The sequence below is a fragment of the Drosophila pseudoobscura genome, chromosome X (assembly GCF_009870125.1).
Source record: "Drosophila pseudoobscura strain MV-25-SWS-2005 chromosome X, UCI_Dpse_MV25, whole genome shotgun sequence".
Taxonomy (NCBI): Eukaryota; Metazoa; Arthropoda; class Insecta; order Diptera; family Drosophilidae; genus Drosophila; species Drosophila pseudoobscura.
The window spans coordinates 21,685,959-21,708,915 of NC_046683.1; the positions used below are offsets into that span (position 1 = coordinate 21,685,959).

The 22,957-nt window shown below is 40.2% G+C and overlaps 2 protein-coding genes and 1 long non-coding RNA gene across 3 annotated transcripts in view; 1 reads left to right on the forward strand and 2 right to left on the reverse strand.

The window, feature by feature from the left end:
- The window catches only part of LOC26533195 (platelet binding protein GspB), a 115,991-nt gene extending 94,339 nt beyond the window's left edge, over positions 1 to 21,652 (reverse strand). Inside the window, exon 1 of the mRNA XM_033381634.1 lies at positions 21,197 to 21,652. The gene's annotated coding sequence lies outside the window, so the exon portion shown is untranslated. The remainder of the gene's footprint in view (positions 1 to 21,196) is intronic.
- On the reverse strand, positions 8,806 to 17,016 carry LOC117184414 (uncharacterized). The gene is made up of 2 exons (XM_033381635.1): positions 16,034 to 17,016; positions 8,806 to 9,584 (listed from the first exon to the last, which is right to left on the reverse strand). Exons 1-2 carry the CDS (start codon positions 16,772 to 16,774, stop codon positions 9,042 to 9,044), a joined length of 1,284 nt encoding a protein of 427 aa, XP_033237526.1. The 5' UTR covers positions 16,775 to 17,016; the 3' UTR covers positions 8,806 to 9,041.
- Positions 17,708 to 18,540, forward strand: LOC117184415 (uncharacterized). The gene is made up of 2 exons (XR_004469734.1): positions 17,708 to 17,917; positions 17,976 to 18,540. It is a non-coding gene; the product is annotated as an uncharacterized lncRNA (long non-coding RNA).
- Positions 21,653 to 22,957: the final 1,305 nt, after the last annotated feature.

Sequence of the window (22,957 nt, forward strand, 5' to 3'; positions counted from 1 at the left end):
CATATTTACCGTTATTTTTGGAAAAAGATGTTTTTTCAATATCTGATTCCCTCATTAAAATCTGATAGAAACCTGACTCTAAATCAATGGCCGAGAAGTACTTTGTCTTACCTAAATTGGCAAGGATTACTGAAGGATCTTGCATAGGGTTTCTATCCGGTATGGTGTCTTCATTAAGTCTTTTTAAGTCTATTACTAATCTATGTTTAGGAGTTCCATCCTCATTTACTCCCTTCTTTGGGACTATTATTACCGGTGAATTATATGGGCTTTTACTAGGCCGGATTATTCCTTCATCTAACATTTTACTTCTTCTGTTATTAACGAAATAGTTAACCGAATAAGCGAATGGATACTGCTTTCCATATACCGGTCTATCATGTTCAGTGTTAATCTATCCTTTTATATCCGTTCTGAACGGTAACTGTAAATCTATTTTGACATGGTCTTCTTCGATAATAGCTATCATTTTCTCTCTGAGGTTTTCTAAATTGTCTTCTTTGTATGTTATTGTGTTATACAATTTAATTTTTTTTAAATTCAGAAGTTGCATAATTTTGTATGTCGGATAATTCTGCGAGGGCGTGTTCAGGATTTTTGAATCCCAAACTATTCAAACTTTTAGTGTCGGATAATACAACGACGGCGTGCTCAGCATACTTGAATCCCAAACTATTTATTTATTTATTGACTTCGTCGGCGTGCTCAGGATTTTTCGATCCCAAGCTATATAAACTTCCTTCTACCTTTACTGAATCACTTCTCATTTCTTTTTCTTCTTCAGAATATTTTTTGATTATAAATTCCTTCAATGGAAGAATGGTTTTTTCTTCTATAAAGGTTAATTTGTTTAAAGAAAGAACCGCATCATATATTAGTTTCTCTTCATTGTCTTTATAACTTAAACTTATAAACTTAACTTACATGCCTTTCCTGTATCAATAACAGCTCCGATTTTATTTAATAGGTTAAATCCTAAAACTTATTTTGTATTAAAAATAGTTATATTATGAAACTTTCTTATAAATTGATAATTCTTTTTTAATTTCGTAAATTCCCTTTTTTATATAACAGGAAGTTGCTCCCGTATCTATCAAAACTTTTAATTCTTTGTTTAGTTTTCTATCTATTCTTTTTAGGTAGGGGAGACCTACTTCGGGGGATGATCTAAAAAATGGTCCTCTTCAATGTTAGTTATCCGCATGGCTTTACGTTGGCCGACGACGTTGTTCCGACGTTTCAATTGGGTTTCGTTTCTGTGCTTGATTTCCGTTAGATTTTTATTTATTTATTATTTTCCCGATAATATCTATTATTATTATTATTACCCCTGTATTGATTGCTGTTCTGTCGGTTCTGGATTTTTATTGATTCGTCTATATCCATTGGTTCTGGGGCCTGTTGTCTATTACCTAAGAAATAGGGTTGTTCCCATGACATGTTATTCCTTTGGAAATCGTTTTTTTGGTCGAATGGTGAACTATTTGTCCTTGGCTGTCGTTGGTTGAATCTTAAAGTATTATGGTTATTCACTGAATTTCTGGGGCCGCTGAATTGGTAGGCAAATTGGGCCCGTATTTTATTTTATTGCAGTTCCTGTACCTTTGCCAAGGCATTCGGTAAATCTGGGAATTCAATGAGAATAAGATTTCTGCAATACCGCCGTTTAGGCCTGTGACAAAAATGCGTAAGGCATTCTCTCTAACTTTTTTTTTATTTGATTCTTTTGTAATTACACTGTTCTTTCCATGAGTCATTATAGTCAATGTCACATTCTTGTTAACTTCGTTGTAGAAATCTATTATTGAAAGGTTCCCTTGTCGGAGAACGGTTAGCTCCTGTTCTATTATATATATTGGTCTCTTTCGGTCACTAACTATCCGGTAGGGGTCGTCCCTCTTAGGGTCTTCCTTCTTGGTTTGGCTGAAAAAACTTCGAACGGGTCTTCCTTCGTAAGATTCTTTGCTGTTTAATCGTCCTTCTAGGGGTCTTCCTTCTTTTGGTTTATCTGGGAGTAATTATTTCTTTGTGTTTTCTTTTTAAGCTTTGTTTAAAGATTTTCTTTTTTCATTTGTTAAGTGTCTTGTTTAGTTTTTTTTTTTATTTTTTACGCACCCTAAGCTCCGGTTTGTGTCCTTATTTTTATTATATCACTTTTTCTTGTCTAATATGTCACAGTCACCCCGCGTTTTTTTATTGAAGGATTTATTCCATTAATTAAGAGTCCTTCGGGTCTCGGCACGACGCAATACTTTTATTATTCGGTGCTTTTTATACAACGTCGCCCCACGTTGGGCGCCGATTAAATAACTGTGGTAGCGGATTGCGTTTTTAAAAAGTTTTTTTAACTTCTAAGCTCACAGATATAGACTTAAGTTGAGGGTTAAAAAGGATTGCGAACAAAGGGTTTGCGCGATGTTAGTTTTTAGCTCGACTTTTCGGTTTCGCTTCTGGATCAAGACTGAATTGAACTTTTTGATCTTTGCATCGTCAATCCCTTTCAGGAATAATTTTTCTATTAACATCCCGATTGATTTTGCCATCCCGAATATTGTATTTCGTCATCCAAATATTGAGAACGGTAAAATGCTCAAAGTGCGGAATCTGCAGACAGCCGGGTGTGGGCAAAGATTTTTTTCCATTTATGCGATTATGTAAAAGATAACGAAGCAGGAGGCTAGGATCTGAAACGGTAGACGAGCAGATGGAGGGTATGATCGAGATCCATGCACGCGTTGCTGCCGGTCTCACGGTTAGTCGGGTAGAGTGGGGGTGGCGTAGGGAGAGATCGCGTCACGAGCTCGAGCATTAGGAGCAAAGACAATAAAAATAAGTTTCGCGTGCTGTTCAACGTTCAGACGGAAGAAATTTACAGAGAAATGACAGTCTAGGGAGATGAGTCAGCGGAACGAATTCGAGCGGGAGTTGCTTGCGGTGTCATTGCAACTCGGTATGCCCACCCTTCCTTGATCGCACCAGTCCAAATATGCTGAGTAAGAGGTAACGATCCCTAAATTAAACGCTCTACTTCGCTAGGTTACGTCATCTCGGCGCCACATGATCCTTTAATAACGGCAACAATCAACGGGAATTCATTACAAACAGTTTATTCATTAAACTTTTCTAAAAGCTCTCATGGCTGCTAAATGGTTAGATATATATAAAGGCTATTAAAGTAATAGGGATAATATGTTCAAATAAGCTGCAATTAAGATTAATTATATATATAAAAATATCATGATGAAAGATCTTATTATACTAGGGTCGGCTAATGATAAAGAGTATATTCAGGAAAATAGAAATGTATTCGAATGGTTTTCAGTTTAAATGCAAAAAAAAACAAGGGTCGGATTGATGCATCTTAAAGTGCACAGCAATTGCTTGTGGGGTAATCCCAATCATAAGTTCGGTTGTCGATAGATTCGGAATTGCAGAAAGTTACATTGCTTGCGAAAGAGCAGAGCAAAACAAACACTCGAACACTTGGATTGGTCAGCGTTACAGTACTGCTGGGAAGTTTACGGTCGAGGCTTGGAACCTTTAATGTCGCTTCGACTCGCGTAGAGTTTTGAATTCACATATAGAAGACGTTCACAGGTTATCACTCACACTACGATCAAATCCAACGATGAAAGCGCTTCGATATGGTCGATGAGGGTGGCTGAAAACTTGTAAATATCAGTGTGTCAGAGTAGATAGGCGATATGCGCGACTTTTTCAGCAAAGCAAACTGTATTACGGCACCAGTAATCGACCTTTAGCGGTACTATTTGTACGCGGGTGGCTGGGGAGCGCGTGGGTGAAGAGAAGGCTCTCTTCATCTCGTGTCGAGGGGGCGTAAGAGACGTAGAAATGACGAAAGTTCTCTGAAGAGGGAATCGTCCACTTCACACAAACATATGTCACTGCACGTGTAGGTATAAGCCCATCGACCGTTTTTCACTGGTGTAGGCCGAGCAAGGCTTGTATTTGTGTGAACCCACGCCGGTACACCCTGCGGTAAATACAGTGATGCTCACATGTATGCAGACGCCAAGCCGCAAGAAGATTGGTGGCGAAGACGGCCCCTAACACATACGGTAGTCGATCGGTACGATGGGTACTTATATGTGGTGAGAATGTGGTGGGTACGGCTTACGGCAGTACGATCGACGTTTCGTACGGTATTACGTACGGCCAAACGTATGGTTAGGTTTTAAGAAAAAAAACGAACTTTAATTTTCCGTTGGCCGGCAGTTGGGGTACAATTTCACTCACCCGATGGGTTCGGCCTTCGCTTAATAAAAGTAGGAATGGTCGGCTGATCTTAGCCACGATGGACACGCGGTAATAACGGTCGAGGCTAGAATTGCTCCTTCCTTTCACTGCACTGACTTGGGTTTTTGTCTTCAGACGTCTGGGATCGCGAGTACAATTGAAAAGACAGGCACAAGCCACTCTCCTTCCGCTTGAGCACTTGGTTCTCTCATTCCCTTTTTCTCACCACACATTGACAGTTGCCGCTGTAAGCCTATGTCATTTTTGCTTGCGCGTAACTGCCGTAAAGTTCAAGGTGCAGGTCTAAGGGAAGGGGAAACCGTGGGACGGTTTTGCGATATTTTTGTTGGACAGGCGCCACTACAAGTGTCAAAGATTGGGATTGTGGCAGCAGCCCAAGATTGAGATTGTATATCTTAAAAATCAATTAGACGGAAGCCAAAGATTGGGCTTGTGGTGGGGCCAAAGATTGAGATTGCTTATATCTTAAAAACAACCAATTAGGCGGAAGCCCAAGATTGAAATTGTTTTCGTATTAGAAAGCCAAAGATTCTTTACAACTCGTATAAGAGCTCAATAGAATTGGGTACGTTAACTTATGTCTATTGTACTGTGGCGTTTTCGAGGCCGAAACATCGAAAAACAAAATAAAAAATTAATAATCCGAAACATCCGAAAATTCTTAATGGCCAGCAATTGAAAAAAAAAATTACAAGTGTAAACTTTTAATAGCACGGTTTTATTATATGTTCTTCTTGATCGTCGTATAAGAATGAATGTGTGTTGGCATATCGATACTTGTCGAGGACAAGTATCGATATATCGAGTACATTGGTATTTCTTATAATACTATCGATGAGTAAATCTTAAACTAATATTCAAATCTTATAAACTGATATTCATATCTTACATTCGGGCAACCTGACTACAGATCGCCCACGATCTACAAACTAAGGCATACAGTTGATTAAACATTTCTTATTCGGTATTGTCTTACTTAACATACTATTTCATCGATTAACAACATGAGACCATGGTTTTATCCTTACACTCTACGCAGGGTTTAAGCCTTGCTGGTTCTAGTATACTTCGGAATGGCATTTGCGTCAACTGACAGTCCTCAATGTCGACAACCTCATAACGATCATTACCCAATACTCTATTGATCCTGTACGGTCCTCGATACTTTGGTGCGAACTTCTTATTGATCCCCGGTGTTGTGTCCACATGCCGGACTGCTACATAGTCACCAGGTTCATACTTTAATGGGGCTCTATGTTTATGGGCATACATCTTCTCATTTCTTTTCTGCGACAACCGTATGTTCTCACTTGCCATTTCTCTTATAGTTTCCAACTCTCTAAGCTCTGACGCTAACTTCTTCTCTAGGTATTCGGTTAATTCATCTACAACGGGTCCTTTCTGGGGTATTCCAAATAACAATGTGCTAGGTGTCTTTTTCGTACTGCTGTTAACGGAGTTATTAATGGCGTGCTCTACCTTGCTCATCAACCTATACCAATCGGCTTGCTCAAGGGGCTCTGACAGTTTTCCTAACATATGAGTCAGAACACGATTCACCCGCTCCACTTGGCCATTCGCCTGCGGTGCACCTGTAGCTACCTTAATGTGCTCTATCCCTCTCTCCTGCAGAAAACTAGAGAACTCTAACGAGGTGAAACAGGTCCCACGATCTGATATTATCCTAGTAGGGCGACTATAGAAATCAAAATATTTACTTAAAGCATCCTTCGCTTCCCGCGTGCTGGTACTATTAACCGGGAACAATTTGACAAACTTAGTGAATGCATCTATTACCACAAGGAGGTGTTTTCGCTTAGATCTAATACTCGGCAACGGACCCAAATGATCCACATGTAGGGTATGAAAAGGAACACACGACTTTGGGATACTATGGAGCGTTCTGTTATGGATTGTTTTAGGCATCGAGTGTAGTATACACGGTAGACAGTTTCTGATGAACCTTGCCACTCTACTTCTCATTGACGGAAACCAGTAGGTCCTCAAAAGGTCACTCACGCACTTCTCTGCGGCCAGATGTCCTAGTTTTTCGTGTGACCGCCTTATCAACTGCTCTTCCATACACATTGGTACATAGAAACATAGTTTGTTTTCACAACTCCTCTTGTAAACAATACCATCTATCATTTCAAAATCTACTTCAATTCCATCCTCTAGCATTTTTCGAATCCTAACTACTTCCTTGTCTCGCATCTGTTCTGTTTGCAATATCAAATCAACATCTTGTGGCGTTGCACCTACTACCCCAACTATCAATGATTTTAGTAATCTTTCCTCCTGAAACTCCTGAAACTTGTCCCTCTCTACTGTATCCTCAACACATTTTTTCTCTTTATCTGAATTCCTACTACTAATGTACTTTACTCCCCCCACCACATCGTTAACGCTTCCTCTACATTGGCTCAAATCTCTAATTTCAATCTTCGATCCATCCTCTTCCCTATATTCACTATTCTCTATGTTATCTCTACAATCACTACCAAGGTTCTCTCTATCATCAGACTTCCATCTATTTCCCAATCTTCCTCCTACTGCACTTGATTCTCCACACTCAATCGCAGGGTTCTGTACGGTACTACTACGCTCTCTACTGATATTTAATTCTCTACACTTAATCACAGGGTTCTCTACGGTACCTCTATGCTCACTACCAAGGTTGTCTCTACTTACACTATTGCTTGTATATTGCTTTCTACTCTCATCTTTTTCTAAATTAGACTTTTCTAAACCGTATTTGACTCTATAACCATCCTCTAACATATTCGTCACTTGATCTTGTCTGCTCAGCGCATCAACGTGCGTCATACTGGCCCCAGGTCTGTGCATAATGGAGTAATCATAGTTCTCTAACTGTAGGGACCACCGTGCTATCTTAGGACTAATTGACTTTCTGGTTAACGTCTATACTAACGAATTAGAATCCGTGATTATTTTGAAGGACCTATGCTCCAAATATGCTCTAAAACGCCTCAATGCATAAATTATAGCCAATGTCTCTAGCTCGAAACTATGATAACGTGATTCTCTTTCTGTTGTTTTGCCAGAATAATAGGACCCAGGGTGCATCTTCCCATCATCTTGTCTTTGCATCAGTATTGCGCCATAACCGTATGAACTTGCGTCTGTATGTAATTCCGTTTCTATATTTGGGCTAAAAATGGCTAATACCGGAGGATTTGCCAACGCATTCTTAAGAGTTTCAAACGTCTTTCAACCTTCTTTTAACAACTGCACCAGCTGTCTGTCGGCTTAGCTGTCGTCGCAAATGACAACATGAAACGTCGAAAATACGAAAAGAATCCCAAGCATGAGTGCAGTGCTTTTACATTTTGAGGGACTGGGTATTTTTTCAAGGCCTCAATATGGGAATCACTGGAACTATTCCGTTTTGATTAACTTTATACCCCAGGAAATCGATGTTTCGATTGACAAACCTACACTTTTTTAGATTTATCTCTAAATTTTGCTCGCTAAACCGAATGCATAGTCTTTTTAATATATCCATGTGTTCTTCAACTGTTTTAGTCGCTACTAATATATCATCCATGTACACTAAAATGCTTTTGTTCCTAATAAAGTCTCTCAAGAGCTCCGAAATAAATCTTTGAAAAATAGCGGATCCATTTTTTAACCCAAAGGGCATTCTCAAGTACTCATACTGTCCTTGCGGTGTCACAAACGATGTATACGGAACTGATTTTTCTTCTACGCCTATTTGATGATACCCACTTTTCAAATCTATAATGGAAAAACAGCACTTGTTTTCTAAAAACTCAAGACAGTCCTCAATAAGGGGCAATGGGAAATTATCTTTAACAATTCGTTTGTTCAGATCACGGTAATCGACACACATTCGAAGTTCTCCTGATTTGTTTTTACTAGGACCAATGGGGAAGCATAAGGAGACTCACTATTACGGATTACTTTCTTTTCTAACAGATCATCTACTATTTCAGCTACTTTCTCTCTCTCATGGTAGGATAAACGACGCGGAGTACAATGAAATGGTGTTGTTTCTGTTACACGAATCTGCATCTGATACTTTGGTGGTGCTTTAAAGTCAAATTCTTGTGTGTAAATAGTATGTCTTAATAGCTTCCCTACACTTTTCTGCAATAGTGGGGCCAAATTCGAAACCTACGTTAATATGTTCCTCTTCATCAATCTCTACCGACGCACAAAAGTTACTGAATTCGTCGCCTTGATTCATATTCTCGATGACCATTTTGTCATTCCTTGAGTTTTCTTGTGTCTGATTTTTAAATGGATTAGAACGTTTGATTAGCTCGCTTCTTTCTGATTGATTACCGTCTAACTTATCATATACTCTTGTTAATATTATTTTTACTTTCGGTGAATAAAGACGCGCAGGTTAAACTAATAGCTTTTTGCTTTAACGAACTTAATGGTGTGTGTTGCTTCGCATTGATATTTTTGTTATGAACTAATTTTACTTCAATAACTTTAAGGGCATCGCGTCCCAACAATACCGGCAAAGGCAGCATGTTATCATCTACGATGTTTAATAAAACGATATATTTCTTTGTGCAAAATTCAATATGGCACTTAAATTTTCCCCATATGGGAATTGGTTGTCCTCCTAGTCCATAGTATTTCCTAACTTCATTATAGACTTCAACTATAGCCGACTTCGGTATCAAAGACTTATGAATAAAACTTACAGGGCTACCTGTATCAAATAGACTAAAAGTACTGACGCCTCTTTGTTCACCAAACGGAAGTCATAAAGTGATTGACTGGACAGCCGCTAAATCGTCGTTGTTTTTTTCTCCTGGTCGCTCCTCATCTTGAACTGCAGCTACCCTAGTGGCCATCTTTCGTTTCGGGCACTGCGAATATAGGTGGCTGGTACTCCAACAGTTAAAACATGCCCCATCCGGTCTCTTTGGCTGACTGCATTCCTTCATAACGTGCCCAAATTGCCGACAGTTGTAGCAACGCATTGCACCACCACCTTGCTGCTGCCCAACTGCCATACTCACATTTAGTTTTCCCTTTGTCATACCTTCGCTACGAATTGCTACGACGCCAGGAGCTCTTCTGACCTTATCATAGGTGACCATCTTGTCACGCAACTCGTTGAGTGTGCTGCAGTATAGCATGGATGCTGCCATGCCCGTCTTGTCCTGCAGTCCCTCTACGATGAATTTGACCACATCGCTCGTGGCCATGTCTGCTTGCGACGCTATGCTGCACATTGCGACGAAATATTGCAATGCGCTTTCATTATTTGCAATTTTCCGTGCCTCCAGTCGCTTTCCAATGTCCCACGCTGTCACTTTCTGCTCAAAGACGTTGAGCAATTCTGCTCGCATCAATTGCCAAGTCAAAGGCGCCACATGGTCGATGTACGCCTTCGCCGATCCGCCTAGCAGCCGCTTCGCTAATATCCAGCATTTTGACTCGGATACACCATGGAAATTCATAATGTCCTCAAAGTTACTTATCCAACTGGTTACAGCCTGGTCGTCATCTCCAGAAAATGGACGCATCAACGCCTCAATGTGTGTCAAGTCGATGCAATCTCTCGGCGTTTCCAACTCCATAGCCTCTTTCTCCGTTTTCAATATGCTTAATTTGAGATCAGCTAAGCGCTTGCGAGAAACGTACAATTGTTCCAACTGCTGCAAACGGCGCGATTCTTCTTCGTATTCATCTGATCGCATGGTCAATTTCGAACAAGCGTTGTCTTGTCGCGGCATGAATGCTTCTCGAGCCTTCTGCACATTTTCACCATGTTCTTCTGGCGCCGCTTTTACTGCGTGTTGTGCCCTACGGTTGTCTCTGTCTATCTCGCGCTCAACCGGGACTGCAAAAATGTCTGCCTGCATAGTCTCGTCTGCGCTTGGCGCCGTATTTCCTAGCTCATGCGTGTCTTCCATGATTTTTTTTACTGCTGTACGTAATTGGTGTATGTTGGCATCTTGATCAAAATATACGTTTTGCCTACGCAATATGTCGCTAAGTTCACTTTTGGTTTTCGCTCTTATGTCTGCATAGTTCATCGCATAGTGCCGGAATTCGCGATTATCGTTAGTTTTTTCACTTTGCTTTATCGTTTTTCGTTGATGTGCGTTCTTTCCCATTGCGTTGAAAAAAATATTTGCACGCGGTTGATAATGGAGCAAAAAGTAAAGGAAATTTCTGTCGAAGTCCGAAAACTTATTTTAAAATATAAGTTGGAGGGCAAATCCTACCGGGAAATTGGTCGATTAATTGGCAGAACGCATTCCTCGTGCCAAAGAGTTTATGAAAATTATGTGTTTTCGGGCTCCATACTGTCAAAGCCCCGGTCTGGCCGACCCCCGTTGTTGACAGAACGGGAGAAAAAGCGTATTGAGCAACTGGTACCACTTAATCCAAGGATTACTGCTCACCAAGGACAACTGGAAGTTGCAGAACGTTTCTCCAAAGTGGTTTCTGAAGAAACTGTCCGACGCACTTGGAGAAAGGCAGGGTTTCATGGCCGAGTTGCTCGCAAGAAACCGCATGTATCAGAGGTCAATAGGAAAAAGCGTATGGATCGCCAATGAATACATTTCTAAGGATCCCAGCTTCTGGAAAAGGGTAATTTTTTCAGATGAGAGCCAATTCTGCATATTTGGCATAAAGGGGAAAACAATTGTTTGGAAAAAAAGCGGAACAGCCATGGACAAAGAAAATTTACTGCCGACTATAAAACATGGAGGTGGTGGTGTAATGGTGTGGGGTTGTATGGCGGCCAATGGTGTTGGGAATCTCGTCTTTATAGAATCCACAATGGACCACAAAGCGTATATTCAAATTCTGAAAGAAAACCTTCAGCAGAGTGCCCGAAAATTGAAGACGACTTTTGCTTCCAACAAGACAATGATCCGAAGCATACTGGCCAGAATGCGAAGCTCTGGCTGCTTTATAATGTGAAAAATCAGCTTCGATCGCCTCCTCAGTCCCCAGACCTGAATCCCATAGAACATCTATGGGATTTACTCGAGCGCAGGATTCGTGAGCACACCATAACTTCTAAAAACATGTTGAAGGATGTCATCATGGAGGAATGGGGCAAAATAACTACCGAGGACACCAGGAATCTGGTTGACTCAATGCCTAGACGTCTGGCAGATGTTTTAAAACAAAATGGAAATCCCACCAAATATTAACAGTTTCGAATTTTAGTGTTGTACGCAGAATTGTTAGAGTATACGCAGACTTTTGAGGCGTCAAATTTTCCTTATGTTTTTTTGAATGATTTCTTTTTCCTTTTAAGTTTGTTTTATAGAATAAAAAAAAAAATGTAGATAAGTTTAGAAATAAGCAAAGAATATTATAAAAAAAAAATCGATGCTCCAAGTGCCTTATATTAAAAGTTATCCTCAACTGAACATACATATGTAGTTCTTTTTCTATGTGTACGCAGAGATATGAGAGCAAGTGTATATCGGATATCAAATGCACTGCATCAGTGGTTTTTTCCACTCCATACACGTATAAATTGTTTTCTTGTACCGCTCGCAACATTATATGTCCATGTTTATTTCGCACTAAAGCTTTTGAATTTCCGAATGTAGTGACATTCCCGAACTCGGCTGCTTTGCTCACCGACAAATAATTCATTTTTATATCCGGCACATACAACACGTTTCGCAATTCTATATTTGTTTCATTTGATTTAATTTTTACAGTTCCAATACCTAGGGACTCAATATACTTTTCTGCACCCAACATAATGGTTGTGTTTTTCTTATTAAAAGTTTCAAACAAATTTTTATTACAACACAAATGCGATGTTGCCCCACTGTCGATACACCAAGAATTTTTTCGCTGCTTAACAACGCAGCTGTGCATTAAACAGTTTGATTTTTCATCCCTTACGCACTCTTTCGTATTATCTTTGTTGCTTTTGCACTCGGATGCGCGGTGCCCGCTTTGTTTACATTTGTAGCATTTTCCTCGAAACTCGCGATGCTCGTTGGATTTCTGGCCGTCTCGTTTGCTGTCTTTTCGACTGGCGCCGTAATTCTTCGAACGCGCACCGTTTCTTTGAGTCTGTGTGTGTGCGTACACTGCCTGTACAGCAAGCTCACGATCGTCTCTTTCGTCTTTACGTGCTCCTTCATCAAGTATTTTTACTTTTACCGTTTCGAACGACGGCAGACTGTCGCGTGTTTCTATCGCCACGACGAAATTTTCCCAACCGCTGGGCAAGCTCGACAACAACATTATTACTTTTAGCTCGTCTTGAATGTCGATATTTAGCTCGGCTAACTTTTCAGTAATTTCCACGAAAGAATTTACATATTGTACCACGTTATCACCGTTTTGCATATTTTGCCGCAAAAGTTTTTGCTATAACTGTACCTTTCGCACTGTTCCCACTGACACATGTACATCGCGTAATTTTTGCCACGCCTGCTTCGACGTTGTGCACGACTTTATGTGCATCAACTGCGTTGCTTTTACATTTAATATAATACATGCCAACGCCTTTTGATCAGCCTTGTCCCACTGTGGCAAGTGTTCCTGCTGCTTCCTCATGTGGCCTTTCGGTTTTACCACTTACATATGTATGTCCACAAATCCGTTGTGATCAATACACTACGCATGGACATAGACCACAGATCGTAATTGTGCATCAAACAAAATATTAACTTCCAGTTCTACCACGGTTTTTTAATTGTCTTTAATACACGCCCGATCTTTCGGTGATCTGGGCCCATAACCTATTGTGAATTGCGCCTTTTGTCATGTATTAAATAGAGAACGACGCGTCTGTGCTCATAAGTGGTTTATTCAGAACTGAAGAGATGGCATGTGTACATATGTACTCACATACGAATAGGAGAGACGAGAGATAACAGAGGCTCTCGCTGTTCATGTACATTATGTTAATTAGCGTTGCCAGACAGATCATATTATGGTTACACTTCAAATTTCAACATAGAGGATACCTAGAGACGAATACTTTTGTGACTGACTGTATTAAATTTGCTTGCATCACTAAGTATGACGCGTTCCCAGTATGAAAAGTCTTTGGTTTCGTGCGTTTTATCGAAGTTTAGACGCTTCGACACATCAACAACAGACAGAAATGTTTTTTTTTATGTGACATCTTCCATGGAAATCATTGCTTCTGAGGACCCTATTTCCATTTGTCCTATTCTCTTCCAGAATTTTTCGCTCTTCTCTGTCTGTCAATATTTTTGTTCGGCCAGAACGTGGCAGGTTTTCCAAGGAATTCCGAGCTTTTAGTCGGAAAATGTCAGTTTTAATCGTCGAAACACTTCGTTCAAACAACTCACCAATATAAATATTGGATTTATTATCCGCTTTATTTAGTTTATTTTCTGGCTAGTGCTCTAGACATGACAACTTTATAAAACTTATTGTGCTCCCTGACTCGATGAAGCAATCTAAGGACAAACATTTGTTATTGTAGTTATTGGCACAGTAAGCTTTTTAAACTTTCTGGCCACCGTCTGACCCTTTCGATAACGATATATGGTAAAATAAATTTAGCCAACCAGATCATAGTATTTAGTATATATATATATTAAATTTGTTTACAACAATTCAAACTAAGCATTAGTATTAAATAAAAAACTTTAAAAAGTGTATATTTCGTTGAACAAAATTATTGGCACACTAGGCTTTATACATTAATTTTTCAGTATTATGTCCGATTGGGCAGCTCTTTTTTTTGGAAATATGGCAGCCTGGTTATCCCGTTGTTTAAAATTTTGCAAATTAGCATTTGGAAATTTAAAGTTGCGCTTAAATTCGGCTTATTTTGATTTTTGCTGTCAATATGCCACCGAAACAAAAGGAAACCACCGTAGCGCAGAGGAAAATAATCCTGCACTTGCATAATCAAGGCAAATCGTATGCGGAAATAGGCGAAATTATGGAAAGAAGCCGCTCCTAATTAGGAGCATCGTTCAACGCTTTAAGGGAGCCTCAAACTTGGAGAGCTCTAAACACACAGATCGCCCAAAAGTTTTAAGCAACCGCGAATGCAGCCAAATCATTCGCAAAGTGAAATTGAACCCCACCATGTCCTCCACACAGATCGCTGCTGATCTAAAAAAAGACATTGGGACGGATGTTCACCCGATTACGGCACGCCGAGTACTACACGAGCCCAAAGATTTCTGGCAACAGGTGCTATTTTCCGATGTGTAAACTTTTAATAGCACGGTTTTATTATATGGTCTTCTGTCTTCATTGTCGTATATCAATTAATTTGTGTTGGCATATCGATACTTGTCGAGGACAAGTATCGATATATCGAGTACATTGGTATTTCTTATAATACTATCGATGAGTAACTCTTAAACTAATATTCAAATCTTATAAACTAATATTCATATCTTACATTCGGGCAACCTGACTACAGATCGCCCACGATCTACACACTAAGGCATACAGTTGGTTAAACATTTCTTAATCGGTATTGTCTTACTTTGCATACTACTTCATCGATTAACAACATGAGACCATGGTTTTATCATTACACTCTACCCAGGGTTTAAGCCTTGCTGGTTCTAGTATACTTCGGAATGGCATTTGCGTCAACTGACAGTCCTCAATGTCGACAACCTCATAACGATCATTATCCAAAACTCTATTGATCCTGTACGGTCCTCGATACTTTGGTGCGAACTTCTTATTGATCCCTGGTGTTGTGTCCACATGCCGGACTGCTACATAGTCACCAGGTTCATACTTTAATGGGGCTCTATGTTTATGGGCATACATCTTCTCATTTCTTTTCTGCGACAACCGTATGTTCTCACTTGCTATTTCTCTTATAGTTTCCAACTCTCTAAGTTCTGACGCTAACTTCTCCTCTAGGTATTCGGTTAATTCATCTACAACGGGTCCTTTCTGGGGTATTCCAAATAACAATGTGCTAGGTGTCTTTTTCGTACTGCTGTTAACGGAGTTATTAATGGCGTGCTCTACCTTGCTCATCAACCTATACCAATCGGCTTGCTCAAGGGGCTCTGACAGTTTTCCTAACATAGGAGTAAGAACACGATTCACCCGCTCCACTTGGCCATTCGCCTGCGGTGCACCTGTAGCTACCTTAATGTGCTCTATCCCTCTCTCCTGCAGAAAACTAGAGAACTCTAACGAGGTGAAACAGGTCCCACGATCTGATATTATCCTAGTAGGGCGACTATAGAAATCAAAATATTTACTTAAGGCATCCTTCGCTTCCCGCGTGCTGGTGCTATTAACTGGGAACAATTTGACAAACTTAGTGAATGCATCTATTACCACAAGGAGGTGTTTTCGCTTAGATCTAATACTCGGCAATGGACCCAAATGATCAACATGTAGGGTATGAAAAGGAACACACGACTTTGGGATACTATGGAGCGTTCTGTTATGGATTGTTTTAGGCATCGAGTGTAGTATACACGGTAGACAGTTTCTGATGAACCTTGCCACTTTACTTCTCATTGACGGAAACCAGTAGGTCCTCAAAAGGTCACTCACGCACTTCTCTGCGGCCAAATGTCCTAGTTTTTTGTGTGACCGCCTTATCAACTGCTCTTCCATACACATTGGTACATAGAAACATAGTTTGTTTTCACAACTCCTCTTGTAAACAATACCATCTATCATTTCAAAATCTACTTCAATTCCATCCTCTAGCATTTTTCGAATCCTAACTACTTCCTTGTCTCGCATCTGTTCTGTTTGCAATATCAAACAGTCGCTTTCCAATGTCCCACGCTGTCACTTTCTGCTCAAAGACGTTGAGCAATTCTGCTCGCATCAATTGCCAAGTCAAAGGCGCCACATGGTCGATGTACGCCTTCGCCGATCCGCCTAGCAGCCGCTTCGCTAATATCCAGCATTTTGACTCGGATACACCATGGAAATTCATAATGTCCTCAAAGTTACTTATCCAACTGGTTACAGCCTGGTCGTCATCTCCAGAAAATGGACGCATCAACGCCTCAATGTGTGTCAAGTCGATGCAATCTCTCGGCGTTTCCAACTCCATAGCCTCTTTCTCCGTTTTCAATATGCTTAATTTGAGATCAGCTAAGCGCTTGCGAGAAACGTACAATTGTTCCAACTGCTGCAAACGGCGCGATTCTTCTTCGTATTCATCTGATCGCATGGTCAATTTCGAACAAGCGTTGTCTTGTCGCGGCATGAATGCTTCTCGAGCCTTCTGCACATTTTCACCATGTTCTTCTGGCGCCGCTTTTACTGCGTGTTGTGCCCTACGGTTGTCTCTGTCTATCTCGCGCTCAACCGGGACTGCAAAAATGTCTGCCTGCATAGTCTCGTCTGCGCTTGGCGCCGTATTTCCTAGCTCATGCGTGTCTTCCATGATTTTTTTTACTGCTGTACGTAATTGGTGTATGTTGGCATCTTGATCAAAATATACGTTTTGCCTACGCAATATGTCGCTAAGTTCACTTTTGGTTTTCGCTCTTATGTCTGTATAGTTCATCGCAGAGTTTTATTTATTTATTTTTTTTTTTTGGGCAAACCCCACACCTGATATGTAAACTTTTAATAGCACGGTTTTATTATATGGTCTTCTGTCTTCATTGTCGTATATCAATTAATTTGTGTTGGCATATCGATACTTGTCGAGGACAAGTATCGATATATCGAGTACATTGGTATTTCTTATAATACTATCGATGAGTAACTCTTAAACTAATATTCAAATCTTATAAACTAATATTCATATCTTACAGATGAAAGTAAATTCAATATTTTCCGATCGGATGGATTCCAAACAGTGTGGAGAAAGCCAAATACCGAGTTCGACAATCAAAACATAACTCCAACTGTTAAGCATGGTGGTGGAAGTGTCATGGTGTGGGGTTGCATGTCTGCTGCTGGTGTGGGTGAATTGGTATTTACAGACGGGATAATGGACAAAAATATCTATCTGAATATTTTGAAGGAAAACCTAAAAAAAAGTGTCGAAAATCTAAATTTACCAAATTCCTTCACATTTCAGCAAGACAACGACCCCAAGCATTCGGCCCATATAGTCAAAATGTGGCTTACTTACAATACCGCCCATGTTCTTGTAATATTCGACGCTTGTCGTGCCTTTTATTTGAATTATGAACGGCTAACTCCCGAAATTACAGCCTAAAACTAGGCAGAAAAAAAATTCGAGTTGCAGATCTTGTGAGCTTTAACCATACATAGATTATCAGCTGTTTTGCGACCAAGTGGCAACACTAAGATATGCAATTTTTCTGCTTTGCACTATATTTCATTAAATATTGCTGTGGCTGGATTCTGTATAACAGAAGAAGACCATAGAAGGTCTGGGAAAAAACGTGGGTTGCTGTACCTAGTAGTCCCAGCCTCTGTCTTTTTCACCTCGTGGCCGTCAGAGTGACCGGCAGTGGAAAAAGAAGTCTTCTTGAGCTGACCCAGTTCTCTAAAACAAGGTCAAGCCCAAAGTCAAAGCCTAGTGCAAGTGCCAAGTGCGGCTCAAAGTGATCATTGAATTTGAGTGGACGCGCCAGTTATATATCGCCAATACTGGGGCAGCCGTTCGACCATTTGGAAACGAGCGTCCCCAGTGTAGCAACATTTTTCGAAACAGTGGTGCAATTCTGTTGAGGTAATTATCCACCCAGCTGCAGCGACCCGTTGAAAAATTTTCTGTGCTTTCCGTGTAGGATTAGCACCACTAGTATCTACGTATTGAAACGCTGGTCTAGAAGTTACGGATTGGTTATTCCCGGAGACCTCTTGGCCACGTGCCCGTACCACCGTTCGGTAGCCGAGGGCATGGACTTGCTCCTCAAGTAAACCCGATCGGTGTGCTCTGCAATCTTCTCCTGGACAAGTTCGACCCATGGGGATGAGCTGAGTGACTCTTCAAAAAAACCAGTCACCCCACGAGCAATCCAGTGTGCGAGTGTACCTAACCTCACGCCGCAGATGGGCCGCGGTCATTGACCCCTGGCATCGGAAGCAGCTGATGTTACCTGCGCCCGGTACCATCGTGTGCCACCTTCAGACCTCGAGTAGGAACTCGGTCTCCAGCCGGGAAGCATCGAACCCGCATCGGATTTAGTTATATTTTCTATCTTTCTTTCGAAATTAGACCCGATATGCGAATCCCTGTTTTTTTATCCGCTTTCTGTTTAACAATGTTCTTTTGATACGGCAAAAATGTGCAAAAGCCAATTAAATACGGTATAAACAAAAAGGGAATTCCTGTCCATGGGCTAAGTCGAAGTTGAACAAATGAGTAGTGTATTAATACCGATTATTTTTACAGTTTTTGATTTTGGTTGCCACGCATTCATCTCATCATCTATGCAGATACTCATCACAATCACACACATCATCATACTCATCCACCCATCAAATCACCTCATCCAACACACAACGAAAGATCTTTCTGCGTGGGAGTCAAAGTTATTAATCGTCTCGTAAGTGATTATAAGAAAAAAAAAACAAGTAAGCCATCTGAAAAGAATGAATGTGCGGTAACTATTCGTAGGTCTTCAACCATGATCACGGTTTTATACACGTATTACTCATGCCTTTAAACGACTTTCCATATACCCGATTTTTGTCTGGTTTTGGCACTGACCAAGTTACCGTAATGACATATGAAGTTTCCTTGTTCCTATGATGAACACGTAACCTATTTCTTGCATCTATATATACATACTACTAATAATTTTTATAGATTTAAGATCATTATACCCTACCTCGCCCCTATGATACTCTTTCCCCCTTATATGCTGTATAGTAATACCCTATAAATGTAAGACGATACCGAATAGCAGGCTTATATTAGGGACTAGATTCTATTAGCGTTAGGTTTTATAGGAATTTAAATGAAGAATTATGGATTCTTTAAATAAAGTTAGTTTGGAAATGAACCAGGGCTAAATATATTATATCGGAACCATGCAACCTCGTAAGACGGAGATGTGACTCACCGCAGTCTTTGTTGGAGGGATCCTGACGATTAATAGGTGGCCTTGAAGGATCATGGTAGGGTGGGCGTTCTCGCCAATGGGCGATATTTGAAAATTTGAAATTAGTGCTGACAAAGTGCAAACGTATTGTAATCTTTTTTAAAAGTAGCCCGATTGCGTATGAGAAGTTCAAGGAAGCTCAAGGGGATGGCAGAACTTATAGTCTCATACAAGAGGTAGGCACTCGCTGGAATAGCGCATTTAAAATGATAGAGCGCATATTAGACACAAACAACCATATATCGCCTGTTCTCCTCAGCATGTCAAGAGCCCCAGACCCTCTGACTGCCGACGAAATTGCCATATTGAAAGATCTCAAAAGTTTACTAGCGCCATTTGACTACATATGTCACAGCTCAGTGCTCGTCCAGCAGAGAAGTTACAAGTTCGTCGATAATTCCATTATCCAACGGCCTTTTACAAAGCCTCATTGAGCATCATGGAAAGTTAAATACAACTGTTGGCAGGCAGGTCTGCTTGTTTTTGCAAGAGAAAACGAAAAAAGGCTTTTAATATTTGAAGATCGATCAGCAACCAGACTTGCCACCATACTAGATCCCCGATACAAAACATAAGGATTTTGTTCGCAGTTCAACGCAGATCAAGCCGCAATTTTACTGGAAAATATGCTGGCTAATTCCAAGGAATTTCCAAAATCAGAATTAGAACAGCCAGAACCAGTCTCGAACCCGGAAACCCTGCTAAAATTTATGACAACAAAAATAGAAATGAAAAAAAGAAACAATAGAGTCGACGCGATTGTAACCCTCCGACAATATTTCGAAAAAATTAACACAGGAAATGACTGCAATCCATTAATTAATTAATTAATTAATCTATGATTTTGGCGTTGCTCAGTGCTGCTCTATTTTTGCATTGACTTTGATTTGGTTGCGAAATTTTGACCGGTGCACATCTACAGACTAACTTTCTGAAATTTTTAAAATGCCTGGCAAAAGACTAAGCTTTGACGTTGTCCAGTTGATTTACTATAATCACCAGTTGGGCAAATCTGCTGCAGACATGGTAGACATGTTTTCAGTATCAAGGAAAACAATTTACAATGTCCTAAGTCGCGCGAAGAACGAAGGGAGACTGGAAACCAAATCTGGAGGTGGCCATAAAAGGAAGATAGACAAACGGGCAGACCGCATAATCATGAGGAAAATTAATCAGAATCCTTAAATATCGGTCAGGACTCTGGCCAAGGAACTTGACGAAGAACTTGACTTGGTTGTTTCACACGAAACAGTACGCCATGCTATTCTACGCCATAAATACTCTTCCAGAGTGGCACGAAAAAAAAAACCGCTGCTTTCGTCGGTCAATGTGGAAAAGCGCTTCACTTTCGCTGTTAACATGATCAGTAAGCCGGCAGAGTATTGGGATGACGTCATATTTAGCGACGAAACAAAAATGATGCTATATTACAATGATGGTCCACCCAGAGTATGGCGCAAGCCGTTAACAGCTTTAGATAACCGAAACATCATTCCGACTCTAAAGTTTGGAAAACTTGCGGTTATGATTTGGGGGTCTCTAGCCGAGGAGTGGGAAATATTGCATTTATTGAGAACACAATGGATGCCAAACAGTACCTCCAAATTTTAAAAACAAATTAAAAAAGCAGTGCGGAGAAATTTGTGCTCATTACGGACAATAGGGCCAAATTCAAGTTTTATCAAGACAATGATCCCAAACATAGAGTCCAATGTAAGAGCTTGGCTGCTTTACATCTGTGCAAAAGTTATTGATACACCACCCCAGAGCCCCGATCTTAGCCCCATTGAAAATTTGTGGGCCTATTTGAAGAAGAAGGCCATTATTTTCCTATCCAAAGTCAAAAAATTTTATTTATTTTCAGTGTGTAAAGAGTTCCTTGACATACTGTATGTACATACGTTTTATGCAGAGCAATGAAAGTGAAATGCCAGAACTACCCAGTTTGGCAACGCAAGTGCTATGTGTTCCCGCAACATCGACTGGATCAGAGCGCATGTTTTCCAAAGCTGGGCAGACCATTTCGGAGCGCAGGTCCGCTCTCAAGCCAAAAGTCGTTGACAAACTTTTGTTTTTAAATAAAAACTGGTGGATTACCAATGAACCTGATTTAAGCAAATAAGCGATTTATAATAAGTGAATTATCTCTATAGACTTCAGACTGATTTATGAAACATTTCTTAGTTTTTGAGTTTTGAAAAGGAATAATATGAATAAGACGTTTAATTTTGAACAATTTTTATTTAATTTCGCTTGAAAAATAGCCGTTAAAAGACTTTTTCAATATTAATATATGATCCCACTATGGCGCCACTATCGATGGTTTGACAGCTCTACCGACGCGGTTGATTTCTCCCAAAGAACTGCCCTCCTGCTTAAAAGTAAGTTCTAAGCACTCCCGACGCTCACTGCTCGTTCTGCAACATTGTTGCGTACCCAAAACTCCATTGTCGCTGGGCAACATCCCCTGTATAACGCCTGATCTTGTTATACCCGATACTCAAAATGAGTATTGGGGTATATTAGATTTGTGGTAAAAGTGGATGTGTGTAACGTCCAGAAGGAATCGTTTCCGACCCCATAAAGAATATATATTCTTGATCAGCATCAATAGCCGAGTCGATTGAGCCAAACTGTCTGTCCGTCCGTCCGTCTGTCCGTCCCCTTCAGCACCTAATGCTCAAAGACTATAAAAGCTAGAGCAACGATGTTTTGGATCCAGACTTCTGTGATATGTCACAGTTACAAGTGATTTTCAAAACTTTGCCCCGCGAAAATCTGTGGCATCCACAATATTGCAGATTCGATAAAACTAAAAACGCAGAATCATAGATAATGACCATATCTATCAGATTGCTGAATCTGGATCAGATCAGACCATTTTTATAGCCAAAAGGAACAAATAAATTTGCAGTGGCTACGCAGCGCCCGACGTCACGCTCAGACTGATTTTCTGTCTCTCTCGCCCGCACTCTTTGTCGTGTCGTTTAATATTAGCGGCGTCTGCAAGAGGAGAGCCATTCTGACTTAGTATCGGGTATAACTGTAGAGTTGCGGTGTCCGCAGCAACTCACAACGGTCCCCCTCGTGTTTTTTATGTTTTTTCGATCGTTTGTGTTAACTTGTACCAAAGACTTTACAATACCAAGTCTACAATAGTCTTTGCTTGTACATACAGGGGTGGTCAAAAGTATTTACACTATGAGTTTTTTTTGCATGTTCAAGTTTAGGAGTTGTTTTTGTTGTTGTTGAAATCAAAATACAAAAAAAAGCTTGATCTACTAGGAATTGGTTGAAAGAAGAATTGGAAAAATAACTGTTAATGGGCTAAAAATAGAAGCATGTGAACTGTTGTCAAAAGTATTTACACAAATTTGCATTGCTTCAGAAGTATTTACACAATGCAAATTAGAGCTTATTCTTAGACTTGGTTTGACTTAGTGCAGTCGTTTTTTCGTTTATTGCAGTTGCAATAAGTAAATTTAATTTAAAATTAACTTAGTAAAATGGTGAAGACAAAGGAGTTGTCTGTTGAAACTCGATCCGAGATCGTTACAAAATTTAAAAGCGGGGTTTCAGCGTCGGAACTGGCCAAAACTTACAAAATTTGTAGAAAAACCGTATAATCTGGAAAAGAAAAAGGACACGAATGGAAATTTACA